The sequence below is a fragment of the Pholcus phalangioides genome, unplaced genomic scaffold (genome assembly GCF_987345545.1).
Source record: "Pholcus phalangioides strain wild (caught in Gottingen) unplaced genomic scaffold, Ppha-v1.0 ptg000002l_1, whole genome shotgun sequence".
NCBI classification, from domain to species: Eukaryota; Metazoa; Arthropoda; class Arachnida; order Araneae; family Pholcidae; genus Pholcus; species Pholcus phalangioides.
Window position 1 is genome coordinate 6112634 of NW_028301595.1, and position 19711 is coordinate 6132344.

At 37.6% G+C, this 19711-nt stretch overlaps 2 protein-coding genes across 4 annotated transcripts in view; one reads left to right on the forward strand and one right to left on the reverse strand.

The window, feature by feature from the left end:
* The window catches only part of LOC149089139 (uncharacterized), a 75400-nt gene extending 72067 nt beyond the window's left edge, over positions 1-3333 (forward strand). The window contains exon 3 of the mRNA XM_089237441.1: positions 1028-3333. Coding sequence (XP_089093567.1) covers positions 1028-2772 — 1745 coding nt within the window. The 3' untranslated portion in view covers positions 2773-3333. The remainder of the gene's footprint in view (positions 1-1027) is intronic.
* The window catches only part of LOC149089140 (organic cation transporter protein-like), a 60222-nt gene continuing 43814 nt past the window's right edge, over positions 3304-19711 (reverse strand). For 2 of the 3 annotated variants that reach the window (XR_016193386.1, XR_016193388.1), the window contains exons 11-12: positions 13071-13249; positions 3304-7980 (exon numbers count right to left, since the gene is read on the reverse strand). The gene's annotated coding sequence lies outside the window, so the exon portion shown is untranslated. The remainder of the gene's footprint in view (positions 7981-13070; positions 13250-19711) is intronic. The other variant, XR_016193387.1, reaches the window with a different exon arrangement.

The following is a 19711-nucleotide window of genomic DNA, read 5'->3' on the forward strand; positions in this document are numbered from 1 at the left end:
CGGGATAAAAACGCTGCCATACAGTAAGTACCCCGAGTTGCGCGATATTCTGTGAAAAATTCACATTTCTGAAGTTCAATCATAATCACGGGAGGATTATTTCTGAAATAGTAGAGAATATTAAGTGATGATCAAGTAAAGAATTGCTTTATTCCATCAGAACGTGATATGTGATGAATCTGCACTGATTTTTTGAGAGGTATAAAGATGGAAACTTTGCTGGGATTCAGAAATGGAATCCGAAGGCTTGTTTTGTATCTGGCATCTGTAAAAGGTCACAATTTCATACCATAAGGGCAACGCCAATTCGAAATAAAATTTGTTTAATCAGTGATGCAACTGGTCTGTAACTTTCAACTCGTGTTGCTTTTCTCGTCTCCAAGCAACCAGGAACGGACCAGACCCTCAACATTCAAAAATGTGGTGTCCCTCCAGTTTGGCGGCATGCCGGCCGATGCGCGGGAAAAACCATACAGTCACGTTAAAATTGCTTGAATTCGACTTACGCGGTTGCCGCCGATCCCATTTTTTCGTAACTTCGTGGGTGTTACTGTACTTTCGAATTGTGATACGTTTCCTAGAATCTCCAGTAAAGCTGCAATTGGATACGTTGCCAGTTCCGTCTTAACCTTTTCGAGACCACACGAGTGTATGGAGTAACACAAAGATTTTAGGTGTTGAAATGATCTCTTTTGGTATCTGTTTAACATAGAACATGATAAATTGCAATTTTTTTGATAGGCGACGCTCTTTTTTTTGGCTCATTGGCCCGGTTAAGACGCCACTGTACATCAAGCCCTTGAAATCTGTGTGTGTACATCTTATAATTCTAAATACAGCAACATGATTTGGTAGCCCGCAGGATATTCATTGAAAGTTTTAATTTTTCCCGCAGTGTCTGAAAGGTTGATGACGACCTGATTCAGGTTGACGAAGTTTTAATTTCTTGAAACATTAAAAAAAAATTTATTATTTTATGGTAAGAGTGTATTGGAAAGCTCATTTCTTACTGTTTTTTCTGTGACAGAATCACTGGGCCAATCAAGTGCTGGTACCAACGGCAAGATAACGTGCGCCTGGTGCCTAAAGAGCGGACTGAAACTGTTCACTCTGAAGACGGCGGAGAACGAGACGAAAGCCTTCTGCAGCGAGCTCTGCTTCGACCAGTGCAGGAGGGCGACTTTTAAGAAGAACCGCGTCTGCGACTGGTGCAAGCACGTCCGGCACACCGTCAGCTACGTAGACTTCCAGGACAAGGACCACCAGCTGCAATTCTGCAGCGACAAGTGCCTCAACCAGTACAAGATGAACATCTTCTGCAAGGAGACCCAGGCCTACCTGCAGATGCACCCGCACCTGAAGGACTCGGCGGAGAGCGGAGGCAGTTCGGCCGCTGGTCGATCGAACCTCATAACGCCGGACCTGTGGTTGAAAGACTGCAAAGAATCCACTAACGGCGGAGGAGGATGTGCTGCCACGGACGACTACGGTTGTGCTAGCTCTGCCGAGACGACGGCGATCACGTCGACCGGTAGAAGCGATCCAGTGTGTGACGACGAACTACTGAGACTAACTCATCCAGGAAAGAGCAGTTTCCGAGACGGCTTCAAGCCCGAGATCGCCGCTGGACTCATCTTTGACCACGGCGGCATCTTAACCAAGAATTCGCAATCCAAACTACAAAACGAGAAGGGTTCTTCGGAAACGACTTCGGTTCAGGTTCCGAAAAAACAGGACGCACTACCAGCACCATCACGCTACGCGGATGAACACCGGAAAAGGTCGACCTCTCTATTGGACAGCGTGTTACGCCACGAAAGGTCGTCTTCGCGCCTACGGTCTTCCATTGGCCTCACAGACTATTCAATACGTGGCACGAAACCCGGCACCAGTCGACCTAACAGCAAACACTCGCACGGTTTCACAGACCCACGGACATTCAACAACCAGTTGTCCCCACCACCGCCGACGTTCCCGCCGCCTCCACTCATAAACGGCAACGTGTCTTCCAAAAGAATCAGTGCCGCGCGGTCTAGGAGCTCGTCGCCGATGCCCTCGGCTGCCGCAGGCAGTCCACGCCTACCCCCCATGCCACCCCTGCTGAGCAGCGACATGCTGCAGTGCCCGCTAACTTTACACCCACAACTATACCAGCAACAGCCGAATCAGTTCGGACTACTCGCCCAGCAACAATTCGAAGCGGCACTCTTCGCGTCTCAGACGAGTCGGTTCGGAATACCTCCGCCACCACCGGGTAGCCATCGGACAACATACCCGGACCCACCGGTACGCACTAGTCCACTGAATTTGAGCGCCACGAGCTCGCTCATGCCGCCAGCTACTGTGATGTTGCCTTATCCGCTGGTCGTGCCATTACCCGTCCCCATACCGATTCCGATACCAATACCGCTTCCAGAATACATGAGGGCCAAATCTGGAAGCCAAAAGGTCAGCAACAAATGCACAAATACAAACACTTCGAAGCCAACTGTGGCCAGCACAAATGCTGAAGAGCAGGGTAAAAGAGTAGACAGCATAGTGACCAAACTGATGACCAAGCATCAGACGAAGCCCCAAAATCCAGTTGAAGACGACACCATCGCAGTAGATCTGCAGTGCTCCAATCACAAACAGACAAAACAATCTAACAACGAGGACAGAAGCTGTTTCGACGAGTTCAACCTGGATGACGAAGATGACTCTACCAAGTCCAGGAGCAAAAGGTCAAGCTTAACGTTGAGAGAGAGAAGCAAACGAACAAGAATCACGTGAATGGTACAACTAGGAGTGATTGCATTATTCAACGAAACCCTTGCTTTCAAGGAAATCCATATGAAATGGGTTCTTCGAATCAAACAAGCGGTGACACCTAGCAAGCACTGAGCTGTGATGTATCTGTGGAAATAGAAAATATTTTATGGGCGGGGGGAGTGTGAGAGAAAGAATAATCACGTCGTCACATATTATTAATCATATCGTTCTCCACCATATAAGGATGTTTTAATTATCACAAAACTTAAGAAGTGAATTATTGATGGATCTGTAACAAGAAACTGTTATGTGTCAACAACTGCATGTAACGTGCACACAAAGGAACAAAATTCGAGGGAATAAAAATCAACTTATGAATGCACTGAAAACTGTTCCGCAACCCATTGTGATCTGCAAATGTAATAAATACGTATAATTATGTGGGAGAAAAAAAAAAAAAATTTTCCCCCAAATGATCAAAATATTCTTTGATATTTTGTTTGTTTCGAATATTTATACAAAAAATAAATTAATCCTCTTTCACACAGAATGTAGTCAGAAATAAATCAATGTCATACGACCAAATATATTTCAATTTCTATTTACACACAAGATATAGCAAAGTATACAAATGACGATTCACATCAATGATAAGCAAGAAATTCTTTTTTGATGGTAATTAATCACACAAATCGAAACCATGACATTACAAAAACAAAAACATTCAATCATGTTGATGCAACCTTTCATGTTAATACTATTTAGAAAATTGATATAATAAATACAAAACATCGCAAACATAGAGAATGAAATTCTGTCGAGGATGAATGAAACAACAGTTTCTCAACAGAATATTTAAGTCCCGACAAATCGGGGCTGGACGAATCTAGAAAAATTTGCATGAGACTCAAATAATGGATGTCCAAATTTATATTTATAAGCCCGAAAAATAATACTAATACTGGATTTACTTAAAAAAAATTTTTTTTAAAGTTAATTTGAATGTAAAATTGAAATTTTGAAAGAAATACAAAAATTCAAAAGCAAAATGTGGTCCTTAATTAAAAATCTAAAATCAGTCGAACAGCCTAATTTAATTTTCTACCCTGTTGACATTGGGAAGAAAGTCGCCAAACCGTTCATCCTGGTCTGTCTTAAGAGTATCATACGTCCCTGGACAAAATACTTTTTTTCCAAGGGACTTGTCCCCTCCCCTACACACACACCTAAATAGAAATATCTACCAACCTTTTACGTTTGCACACAATTGCAATTGGATTTGACGCAAGGGCATTCCATGATATAGTATCAGAACCGATTTACAGTTTTGATTTGCGATAAATCATTGCATCATTATCATAAATCATAACTACCTCGCCACACTCCAACTCTAGCCATATCGCTATACTGAAATTTACTGCCATTAAGTTGTGTTGGAAATGGAGAAGCCATCTATCAAGGGTCGCCTCAAGCTCATTAGGGAGAATATCTTATTATCTATATCCTTCCCTCCAGTTCGAACCTGGGACCTGACGGCAATCTTCACTGTGGTAGATGAGCATCTTACAATCACACCACTTGGGTGTTCGTAAGTCAGTTATGATTTATCATAGGATTGAATTTGGGCAGGTGTGGCCGACTCCCACATAAGAGGAAAAATGGCAGGGCTCCACAGCCTGGGATGAATCCCATTATTATTTTTTACTTATATTCTTACTACAGAGAGGCAGGCGTGTGGGAAATCCTGGTTTTATGAGCCTGGCCAATCACAGCATTTGAGGTCCATGGTCACACAGGACCGTAAAAAATAGATCTCACTGCATACAGACATCACCATGACTGCCTAACGAATTCTGTGGTATTTCAAGCATGTGTATAGGAGCACTTGCATCATTGCTGATAAAAAAATGAAAGCATGCATTGTTTTTCTTTACATGCCTTGTTGCACATGTAGTAAAAAAACATATCATCCCAGATCAAAGTTTCCACATACCTCAGGCATGTTGAGCAATAGATTTGTCCAGCCCTGTGATGAATGCCCAAATAAAATAGATTTGAGAAATAAACATAACTAGCATAAACAAAAAAATTTCCCTCATCGTTACTAGCACTCCTGTAGCTAGGCAATTTTATTGAAACAAAACATTGTACAGTTCGTTTCAAGTTAACTTTGCAGTAAAAGGGAAGCTATGAGGAAACCGCATCACATGTTGCTATGACAACGAAAGCCTTTCAACCAATATATCGATGCACGGTCTCGGTAAGGTATGGGTGATTATCACTAATCTCACTGAGAAAAATATTTTTTTTACGTATAATATTAACCAATATTTTTTCTAATTTAAAAATTTTAAATGAACAAAAATCGGTTCAGAACGATATTTTCTCAGTATTTTTTCAATCATTCAAAAAATTGAAATATTCTGCATAAATGATCATCGTAAGCCTCCGATACATGGAAACTATATTTTGCGGCGATGGAATACATTTTCTACCTTTCTCTGCACTGCAAAGTTAACCTGAAACAGACTGTAGATGCATCTTTTTTTCAAAAAACAAAATGCTGAATCAGTCTTTTCGAAGAGTTGAAATAAAGGTTTCTCCATTACACATTGAAAGAAGAAAACAAATGCTAATATACCATTAAAAAAAATTTACTCAGTTTTATCTCTATAAAGTTTTGAAAGTTCAAATATTTATATTGAAATAATAAAATGAAAAAGTTATGCTGCCCATCATAGCTGAACTTGGTTTGAAGAATCTCCAGAATTTTAAACAAACGAAATTTATGGTCATCCTGCAGTATGTTCTATTTTTATATCAGGGTCTGATATACTTCGGAGCCATGATCAACGTCCTGATGAGCTTCACTGCTTCCTCTGACCCTCTTTGTTCCCAGGCGATCAAAAAAATTAGACAATTGATCAGATTGCTTGCTGTTTCTTATCTAAGGATGTCAAGATGCCAGTCCTTAATCAGTGCCCTCTTAACACATGGGCCCAGGGGCCTCACAAAAGAGACATCGTTGAAATTTTCAAGAATTTGTCTGGAAAGGCCTCAGAAAAATTATTTGGCTCGATGGCTGTGATGCTCTAAGATGGCCCTGTCCCTAATGAGACGGGGAGGAGAAGCACTGAATAACTTTTTGGGTTTAAAAAAAGACTCCGTTAATACAAAAAAAGAAACATTTAGCATAAATTGTATTTGAGATACAGTGTAATCTTCATATAGTGATACTCTGCATACAAAGAAAAAAATATCGCTGCAGAGGGAGTATCACTGAAATGATGTTTCACTGTATATACAAAAACAAAATCTATTAGTGTCTGCGTTAAATGAAAACATTAACACATTTTATACACTGCTTTTCTTCCATTTGCTCAACTTATTTAGTTGAATAGTAGATTCTTGACAGTTTGAGTCTCAAAACTTTGAGGTTCCAAATAATTTTCCGCAATGTCTTCTCAAAACCTGTTTTCTGCTAACAACGCATTTCATTTTCCCCACGAATGAAAGTAATTTCAGATTGAAGGGATTTTGTCATGTACTGAAGGAGGGTCTTGATCGACTCCAAGGCCAGAATTTTTTGCGGGTCTTTTTTAAGTAGATTTATAGAGTAAAAACCCCATATGACTGGAGTGCTTCTGTTATTTATAAAGTGGGGGAGGTCCCTTTTATATATATATAAAGAGTCGTCTTATAAATCTGTGTCTTCATAATTGCAGTTGCATTTACATGGAAGTTGTGAAATGAATTAAGCCTGTGAATTAAGGGCTAAACAGGTACAACAGTAAGTAACTCCACCCCCATTACAAAGTAATTTTCTATTACTTTTCAGTAATCTGCAGTGGTCTTCTATCTCATTCAACTTAAGTTATTGAGACTCTACTGTATTTCAACTGAGAAAATAAATTACCAAATTTCTTATACAGTCGACGGTCGGTTTTACGAACTGGTTCTCTGTCTCGAACAGCAAGCCACAAGGCTAATAAAATTTGCTCTATCTTATGAACTCTAATTTCTATCAACTCTCTTTATTTTTCATCCCCTATTTATTTATTTTTTGCTTGATTGTTCCTCGTCTTCCAGCTGTGTCTGAGTTAGTTATAATCAAAAGTAAACTTCAATTTAATTGTTTGAGAATGGATCAAACTCTATTTCAGTCAACTGCTGTTTGTTTACTTTTCTTTTCGCAATGGAAAAGACTGCTTGTGTGACAAAGTACGAAAAAAGTATTTCGAAAGAACTTAACGTGCGTGTGTGATCTCTTACTTTTTACAGAAATTACCAAAAAGTATGGGATTAAAAAAAATTACACACAGTCCTCTAATCGAAGATCAGCGAAAGACTGTTTTTACAGCAAGCGATTCCAGCCACGTTCCACCCCATACCATGAAAATATTTCAGAGAAGAGAGATTCACATGAAATGTTATCCTAGATAAATTCCATGGAATTTTATATTTGACGAAATGTTGTGATGAAGCAAACAAAAATAAGTGATTTTTATGAAAATCATCAATAACATTTTTAACTGACTTTTTTATTTCCCGTATTATTTTTTATTGTCTCTCCCCCATTTACAAACTTTTGATTTTATGAATTAATTATCAAGTCTGTATGGGTTCATAAAAAATGAGCGTCGACTACCATAAGGGCCACAGCTCGGGAAAGAAACTGCATCAAAACATATTAGCGAGCTTGATGTAAGTGCTGCATCAGCATTATATATATGACACACTTTCCAAGGACAGAACCCATTCATTTCTTTCATGTAAATATCATTTTCGTGTACTCTACAAACTGATAGGCATTACTCGCTAAATGCTCAGAACCAATTCAGAATGTTTGAAATGCAGTTAATTAATTTACAAGCAAAAGTTATACAATCACAGTCAATTTCTTGGTAATTGTGTTTCATGAAACTAAGATAGCAGCCATATCAGTGTAAGAGCAGAATAAGCCTCCAGAATTGTTTTTGAAAGCCTAAGTGCTGCAGCTGATAGGTTAAGAAATATGGTAAGTGATTAAATGATCTTTCCGCTTGCTTTTTAAAATTTACAGGGAAATAAATATTAAAAAAAAAACAACACTTGAGTATACTGACAACTCTCGAAAAATTTACATAAAAAATGCAGATATTTGCACTTTAAACCAGTTCGTACTTTGTTTGGAAAAACAAAAACACACTTGGATAATGTCTGGCGATATAACACAAGTCCAAACTGCATCTGAAAAGACAAAAAATATTTTTTATCACTAAATATGCGGGAAGTAATGATGACTCCAAGATGTTCAGAAGGAAAATGTAATTTTAACTGGATTAGAGATATTTAACTAAATTATATGCAATCGAAGCTTGATATAACGAATATAGACCAATATACCGTCGAAAACTGACGTTATATTCGGAGGGTCATTATAACGAAAGTAAAACATATATGATAGTCATTCTATGAAAACATTTGGGACTTATAATATCACTCATTCCAATGGAATAGTCACTATAATGTGGGGTCATTATAACGAGCGCAGACTGTATAATAAGAATTGTTTCTGTGACACAAGATAGGGACTGTGCATCGCCTCCAGTGTGACAAGATAATAACAACAATAATGTGCATGTGTCAAGTTGTACACTTAACGCACAGAAAAATACACCACGATATGGTGACGCCATCTAGCGAGTGTAAAAGGAACTGTGAATGTTCGCTGAGGGCGTTGGCACACTGAAAATACGTGAATAATAATAAGTAATGATATTTTGCACTTGTTTTATATTTATAAAATTTTCAAGCACACAAATTTTTAGAATACAGTAATACCTTGGTTAACAAAGATAATTTGTTCCAGAATCACGTTCATTAGCCAAAATCTTTGCTGAAACACGATTTTCCAGAGGTTTCTATGGAAAATTGTTTAATTTGTTCCAGGAATTGCCCAAAATTTAAAAAGATAAGTCTTCTTAAAATACCAAGGAGTGCTATAAAAAAGACAAAACCGACAAAAGGCTTAAATGAACAAAACTTGCTCAAAAACTTTCAGAAAGAGAAGTGGAGGTAAATCACCAGCAGTAGTCTTCTGAAGCTGGTATTTAACAACCCAGTTGAGTTACTCTGTGTCTGCATTCATTTGTGATATCGTCAGCTCATTTCTGTATCTTTTCCATCTGAGTAAATAAGAGACAATCTCCTAGAATGTCAAGCCTGTTCCGTTTGATGCTTAGAGTCTTCCACTGAAGTAACGTGTCCTCTAAAAACATAGGATCCCTTTTTTTAATGCATTTATTATTAGCTGAATGTTTTATTTCGCATGAAATGGCTCAAAAACTTCCAGAAAGAGAAGTGGAGATAAATCTTGAAAAACATTCTGAAGTGGACATGAGTTAATCAGGCTCAAATGACTGCAAACTTGATGATGATTGTGTAAAATTCAGCTCACAATGCAGCTGTTTTATGTTAGTGCGTGCATTCATATCAACTAAGATGTTTTTTTTTTGTTAGCTGAATCATTATTCATTAGCCGAGGTATCACTGTATTATAAAAATAAACATACATTTCCCTATATAGTAAAATTTCTCATTACTGCATAACTCGTATACAAGCTGCATGACCTAATTCCACAGATCATTGTTTTGCACGGGAATCAATAACTTGAATTTAAACAGAACAAAGAGGAAGTGAGTTGGTCTGTCTCAAAAGGTTTTCCTCCTCCTTATGATGTAATTCAAAGGATAAGTAATACCGAAAATAAAATGCAGAAATTTTTGAAAGATAAGCAACATCTGAAAGGTTGAACTTTTTTCAGAAGTAATGCATTTTCTTGGGGACGGGAAATGGGGGGGGGGAATCCAAAAATAAGTCAGAATTTTGATTGCAAGTAATTTTTTCACTAGTTCCATAAGTAGCCGTTTGAGGTACAGTAACCCTGTCATGTACAGTGTGGTTATAGTGGCAAATGCATTGCGAGGGCCTGGGGCTCACTCCCACTGGAGGCACAGTTGGTGGTCGGCTGAAGTTGGTTTTCTGTGGTTCGAACTTTGAGGCATGATTACGAGTCGATTTCCCCATTAAAAAGTCTTGTCACAGAGAGCAACAGGCCTACAATGGTACGAATATTCAATCCTTACATTTCACTTAAGAGTTTGAAAAACAGATGATAGTGATAGGACTGAGACACACCCAGGGTCTGTCACACTGTGATATAAGCGCATTGTCCCAGGGGACTTTTGTGCCTCCAGGGAATCTAACCATTTATTAAGCTTGAACAAGATAAAGATATATAGGTAGGCAGGTCTGAATTATGCACTTCACCAGTAAACAGGTATAAAATTTATAATCGAAAAATGATGATAGAGGTAAATAAATCAAAGTTAGAATTCACTTAATCATCATAATCAAGAATAGTTCTTGATAAAATTTGATCAACTTCTCTTCAGGGATTTTCATTGACACTTTTCATCGATTGATAGTAACTCAATCAATCTGCAGTTGGGCTGGTCCAATCACTGCACCGCATAATTTGATTCTATTCAGAAGACATTCGTCAGATTCAACAATTGCTACATGTAATCAGCTTCTCTATAAGCCTACATGGATCATATCTATCCTTAACTACTCTGGCTCCTTCTCTCTAAACAAATGTATGAGGTCACTGTCTGAGTTTATTTGAAGCCTTATACTAGTAGATCACCTACCCCCCACCCCCATAGATAAAAAATATTTGACACACCCATCACATCAGTGTGATAATTCATAAACATCTCTTACTGAAACGAAGCGATTGCAAGAGATGAAGAAATGAGATACATAATTATTATTTTTTGACGTAGTAATAGGGATACATAAATTTTGTATTTACGAAATGAAAGTGATAAATGTGAAATTTACAAAATACAGTAGACTTGATAATCTGGCTCATCTACTGATCTGGCGTTTTTTATATAGGCAGGTTTTCTTCAATCATAGAAGAGGAAAACATGCCACTGTGTCTGTGCACAGAAGTTTATATTGTTTAAATGGGCTTTTTCAATTGACTTCCAGTAATCTGGTACTTTCGATAATTCTCGGCATACCTTGGTTTGATATGTCGGATTAGCGAGAATCTAATGTAAATATGAAATTCGATAATTCTGACAAACAAATGAAAAAATTTAATTTTTGATTACTTTCCATGAAATCTCAGCAATTTACATTTTTTTTTAAAGTGAAAAAGCTATCATCTTGCTCAGTACTTGCAAGCGTGCTTGAAAGAGAAACCTTGGGAATCCATTCTTCTCCCTCCCCTACTACTAGCCCTGTTTACATGCTCGAGATTGGGAGGGGGTTTCAGTGGAGTTGGTTTGGTGAATAGAACATGTGAATGGAAATTCCTTTCCCCCCCCCCCCCCCCAGGAAAAGAAAGGGGAGGAAAAAATTTACATCCTCTTCTTTGGTGGACTTTTGCAGTTTATATATGTCCCTTTCCTGTAATTCTTTGTGGTTTTTCCCCAATTGTCAAATGAAAAAAAATCTCTTATTTTTCATGTATACAGAGCTACTGAGTTAGTCAGAGGGCTTGAAAACGCATGTATATTTTTGTTATTGATGGTTAACTTTGCTACTACTTTTAGTGACACATTGGAACCTCCAATAACTGACACTCCCCATTAGCAAGCTGGATGCTTAATGGACACTTTACTGCTGCTAGATACTTTGCAGAAACATACAATCGCTGATATGTATCTAAAAAAAAAAAAAACCAGAACAACAGGCCCATCTGGAACTGAAAGAACGACTATTATCGTCAGCAGGCTCGGCTTTAGCTTACCCGTTAAGTGAAAAGCCTCACGTGCCACCTCTAAAGGCAACTCTGGTAAGAGGCTGACAGGGCTTCAGCTTCGGGGACCCTGGGATAAACATGATTTTTTTTCTTTTTGCACAAAGCTGCACACGATTGTTTACAGATCAAAATCTACTGTGACCCACTGGTGTAGGAAGGCAGGTGCAGTGGGTGCGGCCCGCACCGGGTACCAGCTCCGAGGGGTGACAAAAAAATGCCGATTTCATATTAATGTGTCTTTTTGTTACATAAAATATTATGTCAAATAATTAACATAGGCCTTTAAAATCGCTAATTGAAGCAAATTGCAGGTGAAGAACGATGTGATGCTGTAATCATTTAATATTATTGCATGGGGTGGATTCCGATTTGCTGACAAAGGTGGGGGGGGGGGGAGGGGGTTGGATTATGCTTACGTCATCAACCATCCTTCATGAAAATATGATATAGTCTTAATGGCATCTTACTCGATCCGCTAAAAATGACAAAAAACCTTTCGCTAGTTTGTGGGCACCTGAACTACTATTTCTCCCTATTGACAAGTCCCCTACAGAGTTGTACCCCTCTAAATGTTTTGTGAATCCAAGTGATCTGGAAATGTGTCTGGGCCGCTCAAGCACTCTGGAACTGTGTCACACATCAATCAAGTGATTCGTAATTATGCTGCGGATCACTTAAGTAATCTGGGAGTGGGCCGCAGGTAACTTGAGTGATGTAGAACCACACTGGGTGCTACTTAAGTGCTCTAAATCTGTGCCACATGTCACTCTAAATGTTCCACAGATTGCTTAGGGAAGAGCGGGGGTTATACCGATTAGTTGGGATTTCCGAACACCATTGTTTGAATCTAGAGGGGTCTGATTAGTGTTGCAGCCTGACGGCGTCCACAGTAAACTCATTCAGCTTTACTTAACCAATTGAATAACAAAAATTGCTTCCACAGTTAATTTCATTTTATATTTTGGTGGACATGGGGTGACAAGTTAAAACAACTCCGCACCGGGTGTAACCAGACCTTGCTACACCATTCATTCTGCTTTTCAAGAAACCAAGATATTGTTGATTTGAATTTTTCTTCCTCTTCAAATAAATGAGAAATTTTTGAGCTAATTTTTTTTGCAAAATTTTGATGTTTTTTTGGCAAAATTTAAATATCTCTACTTGGTAATACGTTTTCATGTTTGTAGGGCACACCAATTTAAATTCCAAAAATAGTTCCAAATCCTGATTTAGTAGAAATAAGGACTGCATCCTGAACAGCGAGTGATCAAATTATCTGATACAAAACATAATACACGTACCATCACGAGATTTGACATTAATCCATCCATTTCTGCTCATGCATATACACTCGTGTTATCAATACTTTTAGCGTTTTACACATAAATAAAATCCAGGTTCTTGTTACATGTTTTTTTAGCAAACGGAAAAAAAAAATTAAGTTTATGCATTCTACATTGAAAATTAAATTAACTGAAGACAAAAATTAAAAACACTCACTCACACACACACACACAGTTGAGGAGGTTTCATTTCCAAGAATAGTATCTTCTAGGAAAACTTATGTCAATCCAGATAACAAATTTCGAGTTTCGTCGACCATCCTCCTTGAGCGCCCTGATGAAAACCTGCCCAGAATTCTTGAGCGTGGAACATTCAGGATATCATTCACTCTGCTTCTGTCAACGAAACATAAACCATTAATTAGCCTAGATCAATGCAATTGAAATAACAAGCAAAAATACATATTTAACTATATACTGTATTTTAATATGTATAAGGAACCCCGATTGTTTTGGGCTTGGAATGTGAAAAAAAAAAATGAAGAGATACAGTCGAATCCCGTTTTAATGAATACCATTATAGTGAAAGTCTTGTTTCAACGAACACTTTTCTAATCCCCCAGATAAGTTTTCACAGGAAAAATGCAAAAACCTGGAATTCCTTTATAACGAAATTTCGTTATAACGAAGTGATTTTTCTGTTCTCTTGGAGTTCGCTATAATGGGATTCGACTGTATTTATAATACTATTCATATATAAGGTTCTCCCCCTTATTTTTGAGACCCAATTTCTGGTACAAAAGGGGTTCCTTATACATATTAAAATATGGTATTCTCTCTCTATACGAAAGTTTCACCCTAAAACAGGTTATTTATTTATTTATACACCATTGTTTGGCTGAGGCCTATACAAAAAAATGCATTTAATGTGGTGACAGAGATATTGTTTTACATTTTTTAAATATTCAACAGTCGTGGCTGAATTGACAATAGCGGAGGAAAGTTTGTTCCAGTCAACTATGGTATGCAAGAGTCTGCAGAAGCGAAGAAGGGTTTCAATTTCTGGGAGTTGTTAAGTCTATTAGAGAAATATGTTGGCTTAGATAAAATGCTAAAATGGAAGTTCAGATGTCCATGAAGAATTTTACATAGCATGGTGAAGGGAGTCTCAGATTTCGGACACATAGGAGAATATGGGAAAAACTGAACTATGGTAACAGAGGATCGGACATCATGAGTAGAATTCGTAAGACATAGCTGCCAACTTTTAAAAGTTAGAATTAGGGAGGTTTTTACGCAGATTCAATTCAGTATAAAAATTAATATAAGAGGGATTTTTTGGAAAATAATGTAAGGATTTCTCATTAATGAAGGGATTTCTCCCTTGTGCAAAAACATGACATTGTACGAAAAACATCGCCCAAGAATACTAAGGCGCTAACCAGTAGGTTAAATTATCTGTCTTTACTACTTTCCAATCAAATCACGCCAACAAAAAAGTTGCCATCGGCTCTAAATAAGACATATGGTGAAAGCAAATACAAGTTATCTTGCCAATTTTGGATGTCACGAGGCTGAATTGATGCTGGCTGATTGATTGATTGTGTCTTTTACCCCCTGAAAATGAAATACTTTCTTTGTTATTTGATGCAATGGTGACAATTTACATCATGCTTGTGACGTCATTTCCGAGGATTAACGACGAAAGCATGTCTTTCTTCCAAGTAAATTCTTTAGGAATAATTCTTCCCTAAAATTAGGGATTTTTTACAATCACAGCCGAAATTTGGGAGATACAAGAATTATTTAGGAGTCTGGGAGATGGAGTAGAAATTTGGGAGACTCTGCAACTATGCATAAGGTTACAGCAAAGGTAGAAAAGTTTTTGGAGACACCTGGTGAATGTAATTGACATATAGATTCTAGCAAACATATACTGATATAATGACGCAGAAGTATTTAATTTGTGAATCTTGCGATATAGTTAAGTTATTGATCAACTATGAAAATTTGAGAGGAAATAATTCACAAGAAAATCTTATGGGCACTATTTGTGAAATGTTGCCAGGCGTTCGACATAATGAGCACTAGTCAAAAGATGGAAGTCAAATTATGTTGGTTTCGCTTGATTGGACTCTTAATTAATGATATGGTAAATTATGCAGTCATCGGCAAAAAAATCTAATGAGGGTTTCTGGAAGATCATTAATATACATTAAGAATAATAGTGGGAAAAGAACCAATCCCTGAGTACCACCAGAATTTACAGTGAGAGATGGAAAGTTATGATCTTTGAAATGAATAAATTATTTGAAATGAACAACTGTTAAGTTTTTGAGTTGTTTTATATGAATTAAGAGTTTGGAAAAGGTTTTTTTTTTTTTTTTTTTTAATCAAGAGAGATAAAATAGTGTCTATTAAACATTATTCTGATAACTCAATTACTATACTATTATTATTGTCAATAAAATTTCCTTTCTTCAGTGAAGTAAATCCAAGTTAGCCAACCAGAACTGACTACGTCAATTCAAATCGGCAATCACAATCTTTGCACATGAACATGTTCCGTAAATATTTTGATGCAAATTTGGATTATTTGCTAATTTGCTATGATAGCCACTCTGCAAACAAGTTGAGAGATTTATCCACAAACAATATTAACGAAAGAACAAAGATAAACAGTCTGTGTTTACATTCACATCATCATCCAGTTATCTGGGCCTATTAAACAAAAATCTGGGGATGGCTTCTTGTTAAACATGTCCAAGTTCTTTACAATTTGGTTGAACGTCAATATAATTTCTGGCTAAGAACCCTGAGAAAAATTTTTAGAGCATACATGATTCTTTTTTTCCCTTTCTTTACATCTAAAATGATTCCCTTTAGGAGTAAAGAATAGTTTGCAGATTCTCGTTACTAGGAACTTTGTTCAGTGAGTATCTTTGTCTTCATATCTATCAGGGCTGGAAAAAAAAAATTCATTCTATTATGACCACCTTGTGATTATTTTGTTAGGTCACCTTTTGTTTTAAATACAACAATGATTCTTCTTAGAATGGACTCTACGAGATATTAATAGGTCGTCTGTGAAATCTGAGACCACGCTTGATGAACAGCACTTCTCAATAGTGTGAGATTGGATCATTGAGTGTGGATGTCTGATGGTTCTTTTGACTTCATCCCACAAATGCTTAATGGGATTGAGATCTGAGGATTTCAGGGAGGGGGCACCTAAGCAAAGTAAACTCGCTTTCATGTTCCTTGAACCAATCCTGTACAATGTCAGCACTATGGCAGAACACATTATCTTGTTGAAAGTAGCCATGGCTTTTGGAAAAAACCATCAACATAACAGCATATACTTGGTGAGCAAAAATGTTTAGATACGATGTCTTATTCAGAAGGTAATGAAAATGAATTAAAGGGTCAGAAGCATGCTGGGGAAAACATTCCATAAAAAATCACATTGCCTCCATTAGCTTGAAGGGTTGTAACAATGCACTTGCCGCCATCCATGCTTTCGTGGTGAAATTCTCACTCGCCCATCTGTATGGTGTAACTGAAAATGTGATACATCAGACCAGATAACTTGTGTCCGGTAATCCACTTTTCAATCCTTGCGCTCTTGAGTGCATTCCAGATGCTTTTCCTAGTTAGCTGCAGACAGCAACGATGTTTGAATTGGTTTTCAGTTTTGATATCCCATACAATGAATTGCACAGCAAACATTGCTTTCAGTGATCCTTTGGTAAAAGGCAACAAACCTCTTTCCTTAGAGCTTGTACGTGATGACCCAGAGCGTACATGGACAGTCAGACCTAACTCAACCAACAGTTCGTAATTACTGACAGTCACCAGATGGCAACTTATCTGAGGATGTGTACGATGCCACTTTCTGCTATTCATATGAAGGCTGATGTGAAGATGAATTAAGGAAAGAAAATTCAATGGCCTCTGAGGGGTAATCAAACCCGGCATGCGAGAGGAAGTGGGTTCGTTTTTTTCCCTGTAGGCAAAGTTTAATTTTCTTTCTTGAATCCATCTTCAAATGGCCGCTGTGGTGGTCGAGTGGTTATAGTGCCGGACTCGTGATGCGAGGATCCGGGTTCGAACCCCACAGTGGTGGTCGGCTGAAGTTGGTTTTCTGTGGTTCCCAACTTCAAGGCGCAAATGTGAGCCGATCTCCCCGTTAAAAAGTCTCGCCACAGAGAGCAACAGTCCTACAACGGTAAATCATTCAACCATAACACTTCACTCATAGTTAGTAAAACTGGGGGCAGATGACAGCACTACACATAACAAGCATTACACAGAAACAAACTTTACGTTAGGTTGCACTACATGTACACGCACATTCCCGCATGTACCGATTCGTTGGGGGGTTCCGCGGGGGGGGGGGGGGTGCATGTGTGGTGTAGCAGTAGTAGGTAGGGGCTCGGGGATCCATGATGTTCTTAAGTCAGCCACTTCGTTGGGCAATTTGCCTGTTGTGGCGTTGTATTTGTGTGTAAATCAGCCAAATGTTAAAAGCCTTTGTGTGAATAACGATAGGACAAATATTTGGTTGGCATTTGGCCCTTTTGCCAAATATTTGGTTCGGCTGAATGTTACTTAGGTATTCAGCCGAATATCTGTATCAGAATTTTAACATAAATGGAAAAAAAAATTCAGTACTGAAGGATGTATCTAGACAAGATACGTATTAAGCTACTTGAAGGAGGCAAAAGGGGCAAAGAACATCTAAAGAGGAAAAATTCAGTTAAGCCAAAACATTAGCAGAATATTCGATATTCACCAAATCACCATATTTGTCCCATTCCTGATGGAGAATGACATAATCTTCAAATAAAAACGATTGCAATATGAAGAGAATTTTTCCAATTTATAGCTTCACAGAGTAAAAAAATGAAATTTGCTTATGATGAAAAGTCTGCTATAAAGACAATTTTCCCCATGATTGTAACTCTGATTTTGACAGACTCTTACTGTATTTCCTAAACTCTTTGATTTAAATTTTAGAGTAATTTCACCTTGTTTAGTTTTATCTAGTTTTTGAACATTACGGAATGCATATCCTTAATTTTTCAGGGGAAGATAACTCTTTTTGATGTGAATACATGTTTTAAATCACCTGACGATACAGAGAGCATTTGCGAAAAGTTGGAATAATTTAAACGCTCATATCCCAAGAAGTATTCATTGCTTTTGATGCCTGCAGGTAGATCCTGTTAAGGCAAATCCAATCATACAACTCTGGTTTTTATTCCTCTTATGGTCTGGACACCAGGCTTCCGGCTTGCTTTCGTAACAAAAAATTTTCCGCTATATCTTCTGAGGTTTGCAATACAAATAATGCCTATCAGACAAAAACCCATGGTATTGTCTGATAGACATTTTTTCAAAAAATTCAACGATACTTAATTGGTACCAATACTTCTTCTGGTCTAGACACCAGACTCACTGCCCACTTTCGTAACAAAACTGGGTGTGTTTCAGCTATAGCTCAAGAGGTTCGCAACACAAATAGAAGCCAATGGTGTTGTCTGATAGGCATTTCTAAGACAAATCGAATGATACCACTCTGGTTTTAATACCTCTTCTGGTCTGGCGCACCAGGCTTCCGCACGCTTTTTGAATGAAATCATTTTGCATTGTATCTTGAGAGGTTCGCAATGCATGTAGATGAAATTGGTATCGTCTGTTAGCTATTCTGAAGACAAATCTGATATTACCAATTTAATCATACCATTACCCACATACGACTTAAGGTGCGAAGAATGTATTCACATCAACTCTAACTTTTTCGTGCAAATTTTTTGATGCAATTTTTTTTGCAGGGGATTTGCCTTTTCAATCATGTATTTTAAATTACTGATAATTTTATTACTCATCTTGCTTCTTTTTAAATTATATTAACTGTATCTACCATATTTTAAAGTGTATAAGGAATCCCATGAATTTTTGTACTTAAAATTTGGAAACGTTTATCACACAAAGATATCTTTATTTTAAGATGTATAAAAATGTATATCTTTTATTCATCATAGAAATCATTAAATTCCTCATCACTTCCATCTCTACATTACAATCAGCTCCCCCAACTAGTTCATTATTATGATGACTCGGATGATTGCATCATCCGCAGCACTATCCATGTATTGTTGCTTATGCCACACTTTTTAAAGGCTCTGCAATCATTTCTCTCCCCACCATTCCTCAACTTTTTCACCCAGCTGCAAGCTTCACTAATTTTTTGTTTCCCAATTTTTCCTGTAGGCGTTAGGTTGGAGTCAACATCTTGCGGATCTTCAGGAAAAACTGAATTGACAGACATATTTAAATTTTGTTAAATCCCCCACACCTTTGTTTAAAAATTAAATCAATAGCAAAAAGTATGTTACGCCATTACTGCCTATATAAGCTTATCGTTAGCAATGGTAGGTTTACATGTGCGCTGTAGCAATGAACAAGTGACTTGAGGTGTTGCAAGTTATAAAGATTCGAGTTCCCAGGAATCGAGTAATTTGTTAGTATCTATAATTCTATCAATGTATAAGAACCCCCCCTCCCCTTATTTTTCAAGACCAAATTTTTGGTAAAAAGGGTTCCTTAAATTATTTTATTTTAACATGTATATTTATTTAGTTTTAATTGGAGCTTGATGGTATAAGTTTTTTTTTTGCACTTAAATTTTAAATTAAAAAAAAATTCTCAACAACTGATGCAGAAACGCATCTTGCAAGACTAACAAGCATCTCACAATAGACGCACCATGTATAAACATTCTTCCGGGGAATTTCTAACAAATTGGCACACCCCAAAAAGGGTGTGTTATATGTGTGGCCCTAACATACTTAT